This window comes from Cydia splendana, chromosome 10 (genome assembly GCF_910591565.1).
Source record: "Cydia splendana chromosome 10, ilCydSple1.2, whole genome shotgun sequence".
Classification (NCBI taxonomy): Eukaryota; Metazoa; Arthropoda; class Insecta; order Lepidoptera; family Tortricidae; genus Cydia; species Cydia splendana.
Genome location: NC_085969.1, coordinates 9,734,008 through 9,752,827, shown reverse-complemented (window position 1 = coordinate 9,752,827; position 18,820 = coordinate 9,734,008). Strand labels below are relative to the sequence as shown.

Here is an 18,820-nt window from a genome sequence, read left to right as displayed (position 1 = left end):
GATTACGTGAACTTATTTACCATGAAACAAATGGATGTTCGTCATCCATGCGGGAGTGCATAGATTTATGCGCAAGCGATAAATTATTCATCCCGTAGCGAGCAGGATCGCAGACGTAAGGAAGCGATCTCATACTGGCAATAACATTTCACGGAAGCCGTCGCGCTGGCCGCGCGCCAGCTCGCCCACCGCACTGCTCGACTGTCGTTCATACTCACTGTTTATAAACAACTGCAACAGAATTAAGCTGGTAATCCTATATTTGATGATCTCACGATATATAGAAACGAGAATATGTTGACGGCTTTATTCCCCAGACTACATGCTGAGATTTGCCTGTCTCGGAGGTGACTCAGAACCGTAGACCAGACCTTAGTCGACGATTAATTGTGTACAAATTCTGTTTATTATTGTGCCAGTTAATACTTGTTGAAATATTTAGGTTAAGACCTGCGAGTCGGCCAATAGAAACAGTACTTTAGAGGGGACTAATAGAACTGACGTATTTAAAGCACGTAGCGGGCGGAGCGGCGGAAAGCGCCGAAATTCTAAAACGTAACAAATATAAGAGCCTCGGTAGAGAGTACCATTTTGTACCATTTGGAGTTGAAACTCTAGGTCCATGGGGTCCCAGCGCGCATAAGTTGTTCGCAGAAATCGCGAAGCGTCTGGTTGACGTAACTGGTGACCGAAGAGCTGGCGGCTACCTCGCACAACGTATCAGCATTGCGATACAGCAAGGAAATGCCGCCAGCATCCTTGGTACAATGCCTCAAGGGCCTATTTTAGATTTAAGCTAGTTATTAATTTAGTTTAGTAGTACCACTGTATATATATAGTATGTAAATAAATTATAAAAAAAAAGCACGTATATAATTTGGCATTTCAGTGCTGAACGGCTTACTAAATAACAGGTTGGAATTATGCTGAAATACGACTACGTGACATTAGTTTTGCAAATTGATGGACGTTATATTAGCGATTTAATTGTACCAGTAAAATCCTGCGGTGCATAATTTGTCATTTTAATATCCGTGAAAGCTGACATTTCTAGTTATACGGACAATGTGATGGCCATTTAGTTTTGCTTGTTTAGTTTGTTATAATTAGCTTTTAATAGAATAGAATAGAATAGATAGATAATATTTATTCGCAAGCACAAACAATCGAGACAATACATAATAAAAAGAAAACACAAAATAATCACGAGTAGGCACATATAAGTATTTCAACCAAATTGTATGAATTGCTTGTAATTTTAACGGTAAATTGGCAGCGTAATTATATCAGCATTCGGGCGCTCACAGTCAGTCTCCCTAAGGATAGCGAGGACTGATTTTGTCGCCGTATATTACCAAATAATGTTTGCATAGAATTATGATTTGATGCTGAAATGAAATAACACTGCTGACACTAGTGCTTATAATCTCGCAATATAAACTGATCGACTAGAGTTCCGCCTGGTCTGAGCCGATGGGGACTTTACTTTTCCCATTTCCCGGGGAATTGGTCGAACCTCTCGTTTTATGTGCCGCAACGCCTGAATCAATTGAGCGCGCAAATAAAGCGTCCACGAGAAACTCTATAACGCTTTTGCTGCAAATTCCCAGCAAAATATGAAGTTCGAACTTGCTGCTGTATTCGATAGCTACCTATCTTCCTTCTAGATATATCTTATTACACGACATCCTATCAACATCAATAATCAAGATTATAGATTGTCTAACATTGTTTATGACAAACAACTAGATGGAACAACCTCAACGATCCATTTATTTCTTTATAACATTGTCCACAATGCAAATTCCGTGGGAAACATTTTCTGTTCAACATCAAAACGGAATCAATCGGCGACAGCGTAATGATGATTTATGCAGACAGTGTGTTACATCATTATCATCCTTGTGTTTGTCTCGAGCATCGCATTGTACGGCTGCTTTCATGTACAAATTATATACTCCAACATTCTGTAGTGTCTAATTGACAATCCTGACAAGTGTCGAGTACCTTCCATTGTTATATAACAAATGAATATTGTGATTAAGTAGGTGAAACCACTACTGCTTTGTACAATGTGAACGCATCAAAGTGGATATAATATCGAGGAATTTCCAGGTAATGTGGATACATTTGAAACGCTCGCATTAGAAGTTACATAAGCCATGCATCGATCGAAATAATTGGAACAAGATAAATTTCCCTTTTTCCCTTGATCGTTTACTTTTATCCCGGTCCCGATAAAATAAGAGCTGTATTTTTTCACGACAGCAGCCTTTGAATGTTAATGAGCGTAGAGGGTAGGAGCTTTTTTAACTGTACATCACAAAAGTCATTTCTAAGAACAAAGGTAGTGTAGAGCGTAATAGAATTATAAGGTTCATTAGCGGCATAGGGCGTGTTTTCGCTACAGTTGTTGATTCATTTACGAAGGGCGAGCGGCAAGCGGGAAGTTTGATCGGTAAAGTTTGCAACAACATCGGTCGACTTTCCACCTCTATCGGGTAGTTAATGCGAGTTCCCTCACAGCGGATACGGTATCGATCGCGACAAGTGCGGGATCCGTCTGGCACGCCGCGCCCGGGTATCCGCCTCACCCCCCTTTATTACCACCCACCCCTCTACTTTGTTCTTGTTTCGTTTGAAGGTTAATATTCGTTTTGACCCGGATGACAGTTGGACTTTTGCGATGATTCGAACAAGTTTTTATAGTTACTTCCGGGTTTTGATTCGGTGCGTTGGATTGGATTGTTTTGATGAAGGTCTGCTTTTTATGCACTGTTTTGCTCGTGAATGAAACGATTGTAATTATAATGGAAATATAATAATATCTAACGATACTAAGCAATTAGGTACATCTCTTATTTCAATATTAAGGTGTAAGCAATTTAAAGAGGGAGCTTATTCTTCTTCTTATTCTGTATTGGCACGTGATTAATTTATTATTCTTGGAACGTCCAAAATTATTACAGAGTTATTGGCGAAACCCTTGATAAATATACCTAAGTTTTCTGCGTAATTTTCCCTATTTGTCCCTGTTGATTTTACTTGTACTTATATCTGCAATTGTAGAATTGATTGAAACTCAGGGTCAGGGGTAACATTTTATTAAGTCTACAAATTATAAAATTACTAGGCTAATTAAACAGGCAAACAATAGGCAAAACCCTCTTAGATCCTTGATAAAGTTCGCATCAGCCAGTTACATCCGGTCGTAATTTTGTAAAGCAGTGCCGTTGGCAAGTGATCTAACGCATTCATGCACCATTGAGCCCGCCAAGAATGCATTGGCGCTTTAAAAAGTGACCTTGCCTGCGCGGAAGGTGTGTGAAATTCCTGTAATTATGCGAGCTGTCTGGCGGGGCGGGCCGGGCTCCGCCGCGGAGGCGCGCGCCCGAGGGGCGCTCCTCCCTGGGCCGACAGTTTGCGCTGCTCGCCCCGGCGTCCGCCCGTTCGCTTCCACTCTTTACCTCTCACCGTAGCGGTCCCGAATACGTGTGACGCGAAGTGATTCACATTCTGGTGTTGTGACCATTGTACGAGGACAAAACGCCGGTCGAACCGGTACTTGTTTATGTATTAGTTTACCCCTTATGCTACCTTAGCGCATGATCTTTCCTTATTTATGGTAACTGTCGTAACTTTGTTTATATCAACCCTTTCATGCTTTAATGGTTCTTATGTAGAAAATAATCTTGTTACATATAATTTGCGTTATGTTTTTATTTATTTACCTATTACTACCTTATTTACTAGCTAGCCTGTTTTATATCTTATAATTATAATAAATATCAGAGCACAAGCTGCATTTTCTTTGCCTATGAGATAATTTAAAGCGTAATCTTTAATGCTGAACAAGTATCGTAAAAGTAATTAGCATATAAGGGGTCATCCATTAATTACGTCACATGTTTAGGGGGAGGGAGGGGGTCAAGAAAATGTGACATATTGTGACATGGGGGAGGGGGGAGACACAAACTTTGTGACGTCACTTTAACTTCATCAGTAACCGAATTTTTTTTTTAAATTATTTTATTCGCTGTACATTTAAATAACAAGTTTTTAAAACGATAATCGTTTTTATTCTTTTAATTTTCTTTCCTAAGCAGTTTTGGGTTATAAAATTACTAATATTTATATCGTCAAAAATATTTTGATAAAATATTAATAATACTTAGGTACTTACTTAATTCGATTTGGCGATTTCGTAGAAAAAATGTGACGTCACACTAGGGGGGAGGGGTTTGCCAAATGTGACCAAATGTGACAAGGGGGGGGGGAGGGGTCAAACAACCTAGAAATTCGTGTGACGTAATTAATGGATGACCCCTAATAACACGAGCAAGACTTCCTAATGCTGGCATAAACACACGCCTATATACGTATGTATATATATTACGCTTGCGTGCAACTATGTACGTGCATAGCATATAAAGTAGCTTGAGATAGCCACACCCCGTTAGCAACTCCCTCTGTCGCACCAAACGGAATAGTGTATAACTGTCCCTGTTTATCCCAGATGCAGTTTAGCGCACCGTTAATTCTAAAACGTTGTTTATTATCTACTTATTGCCTTGAGTTCACAAAATTATTTCATACAAATGTTTGGTCTTGTACACGTGTTGGTTTTAAGAACACGTTTAAGAATTATTTAGATAGGGTGTCCAATTCAAGTTAATATAACGGCAAGCCATGTGTCCTCGTTTTGCTAAGCTTATAATAATAATAACTAGAAAGAGGTCCGTAATATTATATACGAAGTTAAACCCTCTCCCTTTTAAGGGTCCTTGTTATAAAGGGGATTGCGAGTTATTCACTGATCAAATAAAAATTGATTATTCTCAAACGTGTCTGCTTAAGTATGACAAATTAATTGCTCCATTAAATTTTGCTGTGTCATTATTTGCTTTGGATTTATCAAAATATACTTCTTCATACTTAAGGTTTTCTAATCATAAACCTTTATATATGTACTCGTAGGTACATTTAATGTAATTGATTAAATTATACCTTTCTCACGTCCCTCCAGCCTTTTTCTTTTAATGCCATTATTTCATTGTTCTTCTTCTTTAGGTGCTATGTATCCTCTACTACGTCGGCTACCATAGTCCGGAACTCTTCTCTATTTGCAGTCTTTCTGTGCAGTGAGGCAGCGTCAGTTCCCATCAACTTATAAGATTATCCAAATATACATCCGCGTTTCTCTGTTGGCTGTTCCTTTTTCTGTGTGTATTAACACATTTTTTTTTGTATTTTTGGTAATGTCAGCCTTGATTTACACAATATAAATAATCTCGTAAATAGATAAGTAACTCCTACTTCACTTAGGGATATTATGTGACAGGTTAGTAACCGTAAACAACAACGATTGCACATAACCATTTCATATCCATAACGTAAAACACAATTACCTATTTGCCTGCCCATTGTTACAATTTAAAAGTCCACGTTTGCTTACGGAAAACGAGAACTGTGCAGCCAACAATGTACCTCTTTGTTCCGAAGGCCAGTACGCATTCTAAATGCAGGCAATTATGCTTGAACAGTTGCAGGTGCCCGCATTAATCATGCAACTTTCGCAAACTCATATTTCGCTCAATTATAAAGTTACAATAGCAACCTCAGTCACTACGCCTGAAGTTGAAATTTTAATCAGACTCACAAGGTTATAATGACATTAAAACTCTACTCAGACATGTAATTAGATAGAGATTAAAATTAGAGATGCAACGGATAGTTGCTTGGCCGGATACCGGATACCGGATATTCGGCCTGTTCATCGGCCGGATATCCGGTATCCGGCCGCCGAATATTCGGCCGGCGAAATTATACCTACATTTCGGTTTTTCGGGTGCGCATTGTGCAGCCTTTGATCTGTTTCGTAGTGAAAGTTCGCGTGGACTCATTTCTAGGTTCGAAAATGAGTGCGCGTGCAATAGCGGAATCATTAAAATGTTTTAAAATAATAAACGAGTACGATTATGACCGTCACTGTTTCTTAAATCCAATTTGTTGACTCCAAAATCAAGCAAAATTACTATCCGGTATCCGGCCGGATAGTAAGTCACTATCCGGTATCCGGCCGGATAGTAAAAAGACGGCCGGATAGGCCGGATACCGGATAGTAACCGGATATCCGGTGCATCTCTAATTAAAATCAAAACTTTATTATACAATGGCTTCAGGGAAACGATCGATTAAGTGCTAAGGCGTACGTCTCTTATCTCTACAATTCTTACACTACATATTACCAATCAGCCGGACCTCCGAGCCTCCGATTGTACATATGTAGTTAGAATTTTTAAGGTGTCCGCATGTTAAGAGTTGTTCATGACATTAGGACATCATAAAAAAATATAACTTCACCAATTTAGTGCTAAAGGCTGCAAATGTCCTGTGCTGCGTAAAGTTTGTAGATCCATCTTATTCATCGAAATTATTAAAAACCCAAACTACTGTAAATTTTTGATACATTGGGCTACAATTTTACTAGTGGCGAACTCACAGACGAAATTGCGGATAGACGGACAGGATGGAATTATGGAACTCAGTAAAAGGACAGACAAACGTTAGGCGTCTGAGGGCCTACCGCAAACCACGTCCGACGTGTTGCCTCCCTGCCACACTTACGTACGAATTTTACAAGTACGACAGAACAGAGAGGCAAAACGTCGAACGCGTGGTTCGCGGTAGGCCCTCTGTACATAACACGCACCGTCTGCCCACGTCCTTCGCCCACGCGGCGAGACGTGAATAAATCGCACCTGACAACATCTCACAACACTTTACTATATATCCAAATATTCTACTCTGAGCGAATTTCTAGTATAACTTGGCCTGGGAAATCGTAAACAAATGGAAACGAGACTCTGGCTCGCCCCCCTGTAATGAAGCAGTCGGCAAGCGGTGTTAGGAACAACCTTTATACGGCGCTTTAGATTTACTCTGGAGGGCTTTATTTGGTTTTTTGGTTTCGTAGAATGGCTTTAAAGGTCAGAACAAATAAGAAAATAAAGATGTGACACGTTGTTTTATAAGTAAATTTCGCTTACAATCTACTAGCGATTCATCTTCCATTGATTAATTCATATTTAAAATAACAAAAACCGACTCTGAATCAAACATTATATAATATTTCCTAATTTTAAACATTATATAATCCTCTTATTCCTCTTACGTCTATTCGCAATAACAACACGAGTTCGCGTTCCTCCGTCTATCATGATTGCGTTCTGATTTACGGTAATGCAGTGTATTCGCGACCGCGATGCGCTATTATGCAAATGTCTAGTTTATATTTAATACGTTTCGTTGGAGGTAATTTTGCTGTAATGCCATCTCATGTTTGCCATGGAACGATTATTTGCTATGACGAAGCGGATGAATGCTTAGGCCTTATGATACGAGTTACGATACTTGAAACTTTGAAACACTTAACTAATGCAATGTTGAATGAAATAAAATATCTTAGCATGAATGTCAGATAAGATCTGTTATAATCAATCAGAATATGATAATATCTATTGATTAATATCTACTGCGATGAATATCATTTATTGACGGATGTTGTTAACTCGAACATCAACACAATTATATTCCAGGCCTCTAGAATTTATTCTGTCACCTATAAAATCTCTCAAAACACTTCAAGGTGTATATAATGTATCTACCTCAACCTCCTAAACGCCTAAGATTCGTAAAGAAAATTTCATAAGTTCTATCAAAGCTAATGTAACCTTATTAACCGCCGACGTTATTTTAGCAAACATTATTTACCGTCTGAAATTGCTGTTATGAAATGCAAGCGGCTAAAGCTCTAAGCAAACTTTACTTGGCATGATCATCCTTATACCTTTAACGTAAGAGGCTTTAGAAGTTCAGCAATAATGAACCGAGCATCCACTCTTCTTGCGTGAGTCAGTCTAATGGATTTATACAGTTGGAAACTAATAACTTTAAGAAAAATACCTTTTTAGCGAATGGAAAAGCTAAACTGCAACTATTTGTAAGAATCGTTGAAACAATCCCGTCCATTGACAAAGTAAACTTGTTCTTGTTGAAAGCATACGCAATTAATCTCTTTATCGTATTGCACGACCCAGTTTTGTCGTTCCGTTCGCGCAGATTAATTACCAATTCCTTTTAGTTATAGCTACTGCATAGGACGTTAATAAAAGAAAGCTTGGCGCGCGGCCAGCTCCGCGTTTTACTACATACACTTTATGGCTGGGACTGTGAAGTAAATTGTTTATAGTCTATCGCTATCGTTGTGGCTTCTACACTCCCTTTGCCATCTGTATTTTTATCTTTCTGCAAAATTATATTGGGCACGAACGTAGATAATGCAACCGTAGAAACAGAGGTACTTATATCTAGTTAGATATACAAATTCTTAATGAGACAATAGTGCAATTGACTTGAATGGCCAATTAGAATGATAGAAACCTACTCGTATATGGGTAATGATCAAAAATTTCGTGACAATAGCCGTGGGGTCAAGGCTTGAATTAATAACGGGTCCGGCTATTGAAATGGTAATCACGGCAACAGCTGATATAAGTATCATTTGAATTGTAAATGTCAGGTCAACATGATTATGTGGGCGCTTGTAAAACCTCTTTCCGTTATTTTTCACACTTTACAACTTATGGCAAATGCTCAAACTTTATGTAACTGCCCAATCCATGTTTTATGGTATCTATAACCTATATATTTGTCTAATTACTTAATGTTATCAAACTGCATCTATATGTATGTATGTAGTATATTGTGTAAAAGATGGCCGGTCGATTCGTGGAGCATTTTATTCGCCGAGTGGCCATATAGTTTCACTAAATCTAGTAAAAGCAGTAAAGTCTAGGAGTCTAGTAATACCGGCCCCAAGTACCTATCGACCCGTGCTAACCCGGGAAGGAAAAACGTCTTAAACAATAGTAAAATCCTTATGGATAGGCCATTTTGCTTTTACCGAATGGGAGGGAGCACGAGGGCTTTATATACCGGTTCTCGTTGCACTGTTGGCCTCAGGCACTCCTCCGGTTTTACTAGATTACAGATAAATGTACAGGAACATATACGACCAAAGCGTAAACTTCGCAATATCTGCCTCCTTTTAATTGGCCTTTTTAAAGGCTTGAGAAATTATCGTTGCATGTAGGGATGGATAGGTTTAACTCGATATTGGATCATGATGGTATGTAGGTCGATGCTGTCACAATCCAATTATGTGAGATAACGACGTTTCATATCGTAGTAGCTGTAACACGCTTGGCTACACGTGTTGAAGGAAAATGGGGTTAGCGGATTAACGGACTTTAATTTTTTACACCTTTTTTTTAATATTGGGGAACGCGACAGTCATTTTCCAGCAGATAAAGAAACAGTGGTATGCACCGTTTCAAGATTTAGTTTTATATACTATTACAAAACGACTATTAGTTTATTTAGTTTTTGTTTTATATGACCCAATACTCATCGTCTTCGTGTTGTCTGTGTAGAGTTGTAGACATTAAACTACGCGTATAATAGTATTACCTTTTTGATTGAACCTAATACCAGTAATACATACAAACAGGCGCGTCACATCATGGACAAACTAAAGACAGGTTTACCTCCTTTTTATCTTTCAATGGCAGCTGTGTAAGCTATCTTATTGAATGGCTGCGAAAGACTGCTTACGTAACGGACCAATGATAACAATTGTATCATTCGGTGTCCGATGCTTTGCGCGTGGGCACGAACAAAGGGTGATTATTATTTAATCTACAACAAAGGTCAGCCTGGTTGCGTAACGGTTGCAGATAATGCATGATTCAACTTTTTGTAGGGCTCATAATAACGGTAAATGTAAACGAAGCAACGTCAACGTAAGTGATGAATAAAACATAGTAACTCGACACAAGAACAAGTATATGGGTTTTGCTCAAACGTGTTTTTGATTTGAATAATTTGTACCCGGTTTTCTTTGGATAGTTTGGATTTGCATATGTAACTAAGTATCTAACAGCTCTGTCAGCTTGAAGTTAAATAATAGACATAGGAAACTTAAATAAGATCCTCTAGAAAATCTACTTAAGTATATTAAAGATAAAGAGGTATCAAAATGATGTCTTTCTAACGAACTCTAGTGCTTTCAACCAACAGACCGTTAACCTCCTGTGTTAACCTAACAGTCCAATTAATCAAGATCCCGGCCTCTTCGCTGAAACGCCCTTATTGCCTTCGTGAGATAGAATAAAGAGGGACCTTTTTATTGTGGGTCGATGATACTTATTGGCAAAGTAAATCCTTTAGGGCACGGCGGCCAGCAACCCCGATACGAGTACAAATAAATCACTATTTAGGTAGTCCTTGTTCATTCACCTGATATATAAAACTGTATTAATGAATACTTTGAATAATGGTTGTTTTTAAAGTCGTTTTTTCACAGCTGTCTACACGCGACAAGGAATTAAATAAAATACGAGTATGTTTTGAGTGAAATGTCCGTAAAGACCAAGGTGTTTGCGTCATAAGCCTCAGTTATCGCCGGCGCTTTGTTTAAATGTTGCCAGCAACGAAAATATCCTGACTGTCAGCTGTCAGACTGTAGTGACGTTCAAAGTTTACTACTGTAATAAATTCATAATTTTCTTGAATCTCCGTAGGTCTCAAAGACTTGAAATTCTACGATGAACCTAAACTGTTAGGTAAGGGTCGTCTAATTATTCTTAGCTTTAATAAAAGCCGTTTTTCTTGTGATTTTATACTGGGAATATACATCCCGGTAAAAGTAAAGCACCGTTGCCAGGCGCGCAGCTCAAAGGCTTCCCGGGTTCGAGCTATACACATCTACACCTTCGTATATACCTCGGCTTTCCACTTCCAGGAAAATTACTCTGATATAGCCGTTTGAAAGGACTTCGCCACGTAACGCTCACGACATTTTTAAAGAGGATATTTTTTAAATTATGTTTTTGTGTTCGCTTTTTGCCAGTATTAATAAAACGGTAGGTTTTTCCACGTATACGAACTGCATACTATTTTTTGTAGTATCTTCTAAGGAATCTATTTCTTTTTTCTCTATTTTAATTTCAATGTTTAGTTTTATTACCTTAATCTTCGAAAAGAGTCTATTAAATCGTGGTTAACCTAAATTATAAACCGGTTAATTGTATGAAGGAATTACCGATTTCCATTCCTCGACTTCTCCTTCTCTTAATAACATTAAAACCGTTTCTGTTTTTAGTGATAGTAATTAACTTTTAAATTAAGAACTTTTATCGAACGGAACTTTAGCTAACAGATTGGTTAACTTTATATAAAAAAAAAGATATTTTGTTTTCAAATAACTACCCCAATATAGATATTATAGATTACCTAGAGGTAATTATATCAGTTATTTACATTTTCGAGTTTCTACCCTGATAGATATGTAGTACCTACATATGTACATAATTTGTTTTTCACCATGCTTTAACAGCAATCTAGCAAGATCTATATACGCAGTCTATAACAATTCTGTCTACATACAGGTTGTTTATTGTGTATATCCAACGCTCCGGTACAAAGGACACGTCAACGTAAAGTGCAACCGGCATGTATAGTACACCCTATGCATACGTGTGGCCATTGTGTGCTGTTTGTGTGGAGCCGGCGTTATGTGGCCGCAGGGCTTGAGTGACGGTCTGTACCTATCTAGCCTCCAGGCTGCAGCACCAATGAGCTTCGCGCAACTTATGTTTGGAATATATGACTACTAGCTAATCAGTCAAGGAAAATACCGTGTATACATCAGCTGCGCAAAATTTACAAAAAAACACAAATACTGAGTATATGAATATCCAATAATACAATACAATACAAATGCATTTATTTCATTACTCCACTATGGGAGAATAGAATTTTGTCTTCTGTAACCAAATTGGTCTTGCAATTATGTGCGTACATAATCAAAGGCGTGCCCAGCAGAGAGAAGTACGCTGATGATGGTGATAATGATCATCAAAAAGAATTTAAGTAATTAAGAAATTACAGAAGCGATTTAGAGCGATCTACGTGGATTACCTATCCTAACCTAACGTCCCATAAATTACGACTCATCCCAACCCTATTCGGATCCAGTGATCAGAACAAGCAATTCAATAGTAAATTGGCTTAATACGGAACCCATTAATTGGTCACGGGGTTACAAACTTACCATCGATCGTGTCGGGTCAATTTGTACAATAACATTTAGCAACCTCGTATACATTTAGTAGAAAGAAATAGAGCTTTGCGAGTATTAGATATTAGTTTCAACTTCATTCAAACGCAAATATGAAAAGCGATTTCGGAACTTCACTCAGGATTGGTTTTAGTTCTAATCTACATTCGGTATTCAAACTAATTGCCCAAACTTCCGGTATGGATCGAAGTTTCTCATATAAATGGATGTGTTAATATATCCATAACTTTTTAAGAGCTGTTGCATGTTGCCGATTTCGTATATCATTCACTAACCATTTTAGTATGAATTACTATTTGAGAAACAGGTTATACTTTAGCTTATTTGTTACACAATATAAATTACTGTATAACTTTTTTGCTTTTTTTTTAGCTTTTTTGCTGCTAATCACATCCGCTGTAGTTTTTTTCTTCATTTGGCATCGGACACTGTCGTCGCTGTCTAAATCATATACAGACCGAAACAGAGCAGCATGATTAATTTATTTATATGTAATTGTAATCGATACGGGACACGTATGAGTGGAAATATAAAGTGGACGGGTTAAATGACCTCACCCCTGCAGCGACACAAGGGGAGCGCGGCAGGAAACGGATCGGTCGTTTTTGTGCCAAACACTACGATCTATTGTGTTTCGCACTCGGTACATTTGTAATTTCTTATAAACTATGGTAGTGACAACAAAAGAATGGGGAATGCTAAGCAGCACTAGCTCAATATTTAGACAGGTATTAATTGTTCTTATGTACTAGGGAGAAATATGATGTTCCTGCAGCTTATTCTGTAACCTAATGCATATGTTTTTTTATTAAAACTTTGCATACTATTTCAACAAAATATTTAATTTACCTATGAACAGACGATTCCTTACGACTATATTTCAATGCTTCTAGTTTTTTGTTTTATGTAGGTAATCAATGTGGTAAGTTCAATACTGTTTTAATGCAGTGTCTTGGATTAGGTGTTGCAAGATGAGACATTACAGACTGACCAAACTATTGCTTGCAATGCAACTACATTAAGGTTTACCTTCTACTTACAATTCAACGTATAAGTAATGTGATAGGATCGTTTTAACTATCGTCTCGAATGTGACCTGGCGTGCAGTTATTGTTAGTAAATTATGACTACTGTATAGGTGTCGCGGTCCACATCGCGACGCGTTGCGTAGGTCACGTGCTTTCCTCGTGCGTTTACTTTCACAACCACTGCCTATTCCATTAACTCTACTAAATTATATATACATCAATATGTGAACGTATATCGAGATAAAGGCCAATAGCTGATTATATAAGAAAAAGTAAAATAATACTTATACAGGTAGCACAACTTTAACGTCAATTATTTAAATTGACTTTAAGTTGCGCTAGATTAACAAATAAAAATATGTATAATTAACACTTTAAACTCTCGCGTTTTGTACACATATTTAATTACACAAACGGGTCTACCGCGATATAATTTCATTGATTTTACCTTTAATTCCGACGTTTCAGCTGAGTTGCACCAGCTGTGGTCACGGAAAGACTGACGTCCCAACAAATGTCAACGGAGATATTAATAAAACACCACTAAACTACCCGAAATTAGTTTATAAAAATGTTCGGGGTAGACAAAGAAATTAAAATTAATAATTAATTGAAATTATATCGCGGTAGACCCGTTTGTGTAATTCAATATGTATAATTAACTTTACCAATCAAGGTCGATACATAAGTATGTAGTTGTACCTATTTCCTTTATTCGAAAATTGCGAAACTAAGATCCATTTAAGAAGTGAGAATTCAACACTGCCTTATAAATACTAGCCATGTGGGCTATAAACTGCCCCAAGCACAACTTTCATAGTGCAAAATGTAACAATACAATATCAATGTAACAATCTAAACCTTAGAGCTAGACGTCCCATTAATATAATCCATCTATTGTCTGCTTATGTGATTGACATTGATTTATCAGCCCCTAATTAATCAAACAAAAAACAATACCTACAAAATGACTATTAATAAATGTAACGAGTCATAGCTTTCGCCGTTCCGTGCGATACGAACAAAGTTTTAATTAACGTTTCAAACTTTCTATTCATACTGAAGTTCCAGTTGTTTGTTTCAGTTTCGTTTCGCAACTTAATTGACGTTATTTAGAGTTTCCGGACAACTCTCGTGCTTAAATAACAAACGACATAAAAGTCAATAACACATTTTTGGAATAATTACCCCAACCCGACCTTTCTCTTATAACCGTTTTAATTGGCACTTTATATTGTTTTTAGATTTAATATTAATTTTGCTTAGGCATATGATAAACAATTACAAATCGTGCAAATTTTAGAGCTAACAGTAACCTGAACAAACTCTTCCGATATAATCGTTGTTTGTCAATTTCCCGATGACGCAGCAGGCTGTCAAAGCACGGTGTTCGTTGTGCACATAAACAATTCAGTCGCAACCGGCGCCCGCCGGCGGCTTCCTATCTCCCCACTTCCCCCATTGAATGGGGGTCCCCCTTCCCCCGACTGCCCCATTTTTCACGAGTTCCCGCGTGTCGCGTGTCGACTGCCTCCTGCCGATACCCGCAACCCACAACTGAGTTAGTGTCACGCCTTTTCCGAGTAATGTTGTTATGACAACACACGAACAGCTGATCTGCACCGGCTAGATTCATTAGCTTAATTCATTATTTCAACCACGCTTGAAGGCGTCGAGAAGCTCGTGGAAGCGTGAACGTTAAATCTTATACTCAACTTCGAGCGTGCTATATTATATTCCTTTGTTCAAAAGTTGTATCTCTTTGAATATTCTTTTAAGTGTCTGCATCGAATATGACGCCTTTTGTTTGAGAATCAAAATTTTATATTTCAACACTTTGCTTATTAAAACGTTCTTTTGAAACGTCTTTCTTATCTGCCCATCCATTCGTTTTTATTAGTCGCATCGTCGCCTTCTGATTCTACAATTTATTGAGTTCCTAAATTAGGTACTCTTGCCCAATTTACATTTCTTAATGAGAATGAGACAGAGTTTGATATATTGTTTTAGAGAGACTTTAGGTGGGTAATGATAATAAATCTATCGTAGTATATTAAATTAACGGCTTCAGTGTGTCGTTATCGAATATCAATCAGCATTAGTGCATGGCGAGCGGCCTGTTCCGCCGTCTCGCATCTCGGTGCGGCGAGGTGCGGCGCTGACTCGGCGGCGGCGGGGCGGTTTTCGTCGACTCGGCCGTGACTCAGCATGAGCCGGCATGACTCCATGACTCAACAATTCCACGGGATCGCCGTCGGCCGAAATAAGTGGATTGCTTCTTCACGGCTCAATGAATCCATTTTAAAAGTGCTGTGATGTCATTACTACAAACGATGTTGTAAAGGCTTTATGTTCCTTTTAATTTCTTCGACCTTTCTCAAAGTAGGTCTGTTTGTGGAATTTCAAGGTTTTGTAGAAATATTTCAGACATTGTAGGATTGTTTGGATTGCATAGTGTTAGTGTAAATATTTAAAACTTTGTTATGTTTCCATTTCAGGATCTATTATCTAATTCAATCTCTATAGTCTATAGCGATACGACTACGAGTATGTACTCGTATTTTGTGATTATGTATCTACACCAAAGCGATTACACTTAAAGAGGACACAAGTAATACACAATTCATTGCCTTTATTGAGCTTGTTGTTAACCTGCCATTACCCTTAATTGACGTCGAATGAGTAATTACTCATACACTCTAAAATATTCTACCTATTAAGTCGTTAAAATTTAAAACTAACTTCAATGGGCAATTTCAAACTCAATCAACTTTATTTTATTACTTATGTATTGACATGAGGTTATCTATTTCAGAGGGTAGAGCGCGAAAGTGCGAAGAGCCCGGCTACGACGGGCGGCAGGAAGAAAGCAGCAGTGCGCAGCAACGGGCAGATCGCGTCGGCGGAGCCTCCACCACAGCCATCAGGTAAATTCCTATTCTTAGGTGGCAGAGAACGACAAATCGCTGTGAATACTTGAGAGAAATACCAGGCCTTGGCACCACTTTGACTTTGTCCACGATTCACGGCTTCGAGAACTGAAGCCACTGATACTAATCCTTTACTAATACCAGTCTCTCTACCGAGGTTATTTCAGCAGAGATTTTTTTTTCAAAATTGGTGTTGATTATGTCTATTATACATATGCCTGCTAGTTCAGTTTCCTTTACTGAACTGTCCAAATGATTACCCACTATGGAATTTATATGAAAAATGTACAAGTGACGTGACGGTCAAGACGGTCAAGTCACCAAATGTTTTTATCTATCCGATTTATTAAATAGAAATTGTGTAAAAAAATAACTGCGCTCTACCTTTTTATTACAAATACAGGAAATATCCCTGAAAAATTGTATGAGGCAATTTTACTCCACCCAAGTCTGTTCTATCTATTAAGTTCGTTTTCATACTGTGGAATCATTAGCCTGAAGTTGAAGTAGCATGGCTGAAAGCCGTGGGGATGATATATCTCATAAACATAACCCAGTTTTTATTCCAAAGTCCAGGTACCTGATTCGCCGATTTTCTGCAATCCTACAAGTAACACAAATGTATATTTAAATAGGGTAATTGTACCAGTAATGTGTAGCATAGGCTTAACCTTTATTTTTAGTAAAACGACATTATTCAATTATTATGTTTGTACCCTACTCGTATTCATACTTCAACAGCCCAATTCGCCGCAATCACTGTATTTGACACACTTTGATGATAGTTCTAGCAAGCATTTTGCTAATTTTCTCGTTCGAAACTGTGCGAGTAGTTCTAATAAATAGTTCCGTTAGTTTCCTTTGTAGATACGTGAAGCTCGTACGTTTTACGGCAACGGGTAGTTAGAGTCCCCCCGGGCTCGATCCGACTCGGCTCTTAATAGGATGGGATTCAGGGCATTCAGCCGGCTGGTTTCATCCTACCTGTCTGCGTTGCTAGATTGAATACAGCATTCATAAGGTTTTTGGTGAAATTACTTGTTAGGCCTCTTTTGTTGTATTTTAGTACTCTATTATACTTGAAAATAAATTAGAAAACGCCCACATGATGTCTAAAACATAGAAGTCTAGTAATTAAAAGGTAGTCGTTTCTTTGACCATAACTATATTGAGTTTAATGTAAACGTATTGCCGTAAGGAAATATTTGCAAGATGACTTCAATGCTTACTAAAAAGCTGCTCAGTCGCCTTACAAACTAATTTCCCGCAGCGTGCACAAAACGCCGTCTTCCAGCGAGACAATTAACGTAGTTCGCGAGGTCTTGGCAGAATTACAGGCATCCTTACAAGTTCCTCGAGCGAGATGCAAGGGAATTAAAGCTAGTAAAAAACTCTCAAAGCATTCTAGGTTCTCTAGCGAAATATTTTATAATGGCGTCGTACTTTTCCAGTATGATATATTGTAGCACTATTTGTTATACGCGGCTATGTACAGTGGCACGCCAGGAATTGGCGCGGTGCCATCTCGGCGCTAGTGAACGGGTTACTTAAACATATGACCCTTATTTTACAAGAACTGGTTTATCTTTGCTGCCGCAGTGTGATATAGGTTTCTTACATTATAGAGACGGATGTGTGGCCTCATAAGATCAGCGTGTAATATAATTGGCACATACGAAGTTTTATGCTAATATGCAATGCAAATTAGTTAGCGTAAAACACTGCCGCTAGTTTATAGACCATGTCAATATCCGTAAGTCCATTTCAGTTTTAGGTCAAAAGACCTGTTTAGTTAATAATTGTACCTTATGTGGACGTTATCGACGTATGAATTTTATTCCAATATGGTTTACTCGTTGACGACTTACATTATGGGCCGTTCCACTGGGAAAACGACGGACAGACATTCAGAAAACTCGCTATGTAAGTACAAGTTTTATTTCAATAGTCGATTCAAAAACCAGAAACGTGCGCAATAACATAGGAAATAGCGTTCTCTTTGTGTCAAAACACGTAGATAACTAGAAAGTTGTCCTTTGGCTGGCATAATGTTGGCGATACAAGCTGCCAGAAGGTTTTCGTAGCTGTGTGTGATAGCCGAGAACGCTGCGGGCTGAGGGCCAACAAGATATTTACATTTATTTTACTTACACGATTCATACAAAGTTGAGAACGTTTATTTTTGAGAAAATCTCTTTGACATCGTTAGCCGGTTGAGTTGCATTCATACTGATAGGCGACGAAAAATCGTGCCTAAATTGCGTAAGTAACAAGTTTTTGATCTTATTGGTTGTTTGCGCTTGCTCCGTCATCGTTATTTGTGTTATGCTGTTAGTGTATTGCCTGCTGTAATTGATGTAATTCCCACTTCGACATCCCGTAAATGTCTCTATTGTATTTGTACTGCTGAATGTTGTTACCGTTGATTAGTTGCTGAATAATTCAAATATTAATAAAGTCTGTCGCCGTGGGGCCACTGTATTTACATAATAAAGAGCCGGCATTTCCCATCCTCGTACAGTAAGCAGCGAACTGTTTGCATAATTTTCTGGAACGACTCTATGCGGTTTCAAGCCCTGGAATACTACAGCGTTGAATTTGCTATTCCCAGTTGGAATGTTTTTAGTTTTATTGAGTAGGGCTATTTTTGGATACTTAAT

The 18,820-nt window shown here is 38.1% G+C and overlaps 1 protein-coding gene across 2 annotated transcripts in view; it reads left to right on the top strand.

The window, feature by feature from the left end:
• LOC134794232 (probable JmjC domain-containing histone demethylation protein 2C) overlaps positions 1 to 18,820 on the top strand; it is a 218,656-nt gene that overhangs the window by 90,286 nt on the left and 109,550 nt on the right. Inside the window, exons 1-2 of one of the 2 annotated variants that reach the window (XM_063765975.1) lie at positions 3,533 to 3,561; positions 16,046 to 16,157. Coding sequence is in view for 1 of the 2 variants with exons in the window: in XM_063765974.1 (XP_063622044.1) it covers positions 16,046 to 16,157 (112 nt within the window). In the remaining variant the exon portion in view is untranslated. Of the gene's footprint in view, positions 1 to 3,532; positions 3,562 to 16,045; positions 16,158 to 18,820 lie in introns of those variants that run through there. The other variant, XM_063765974.1, reaches the window with a different exon arrangement.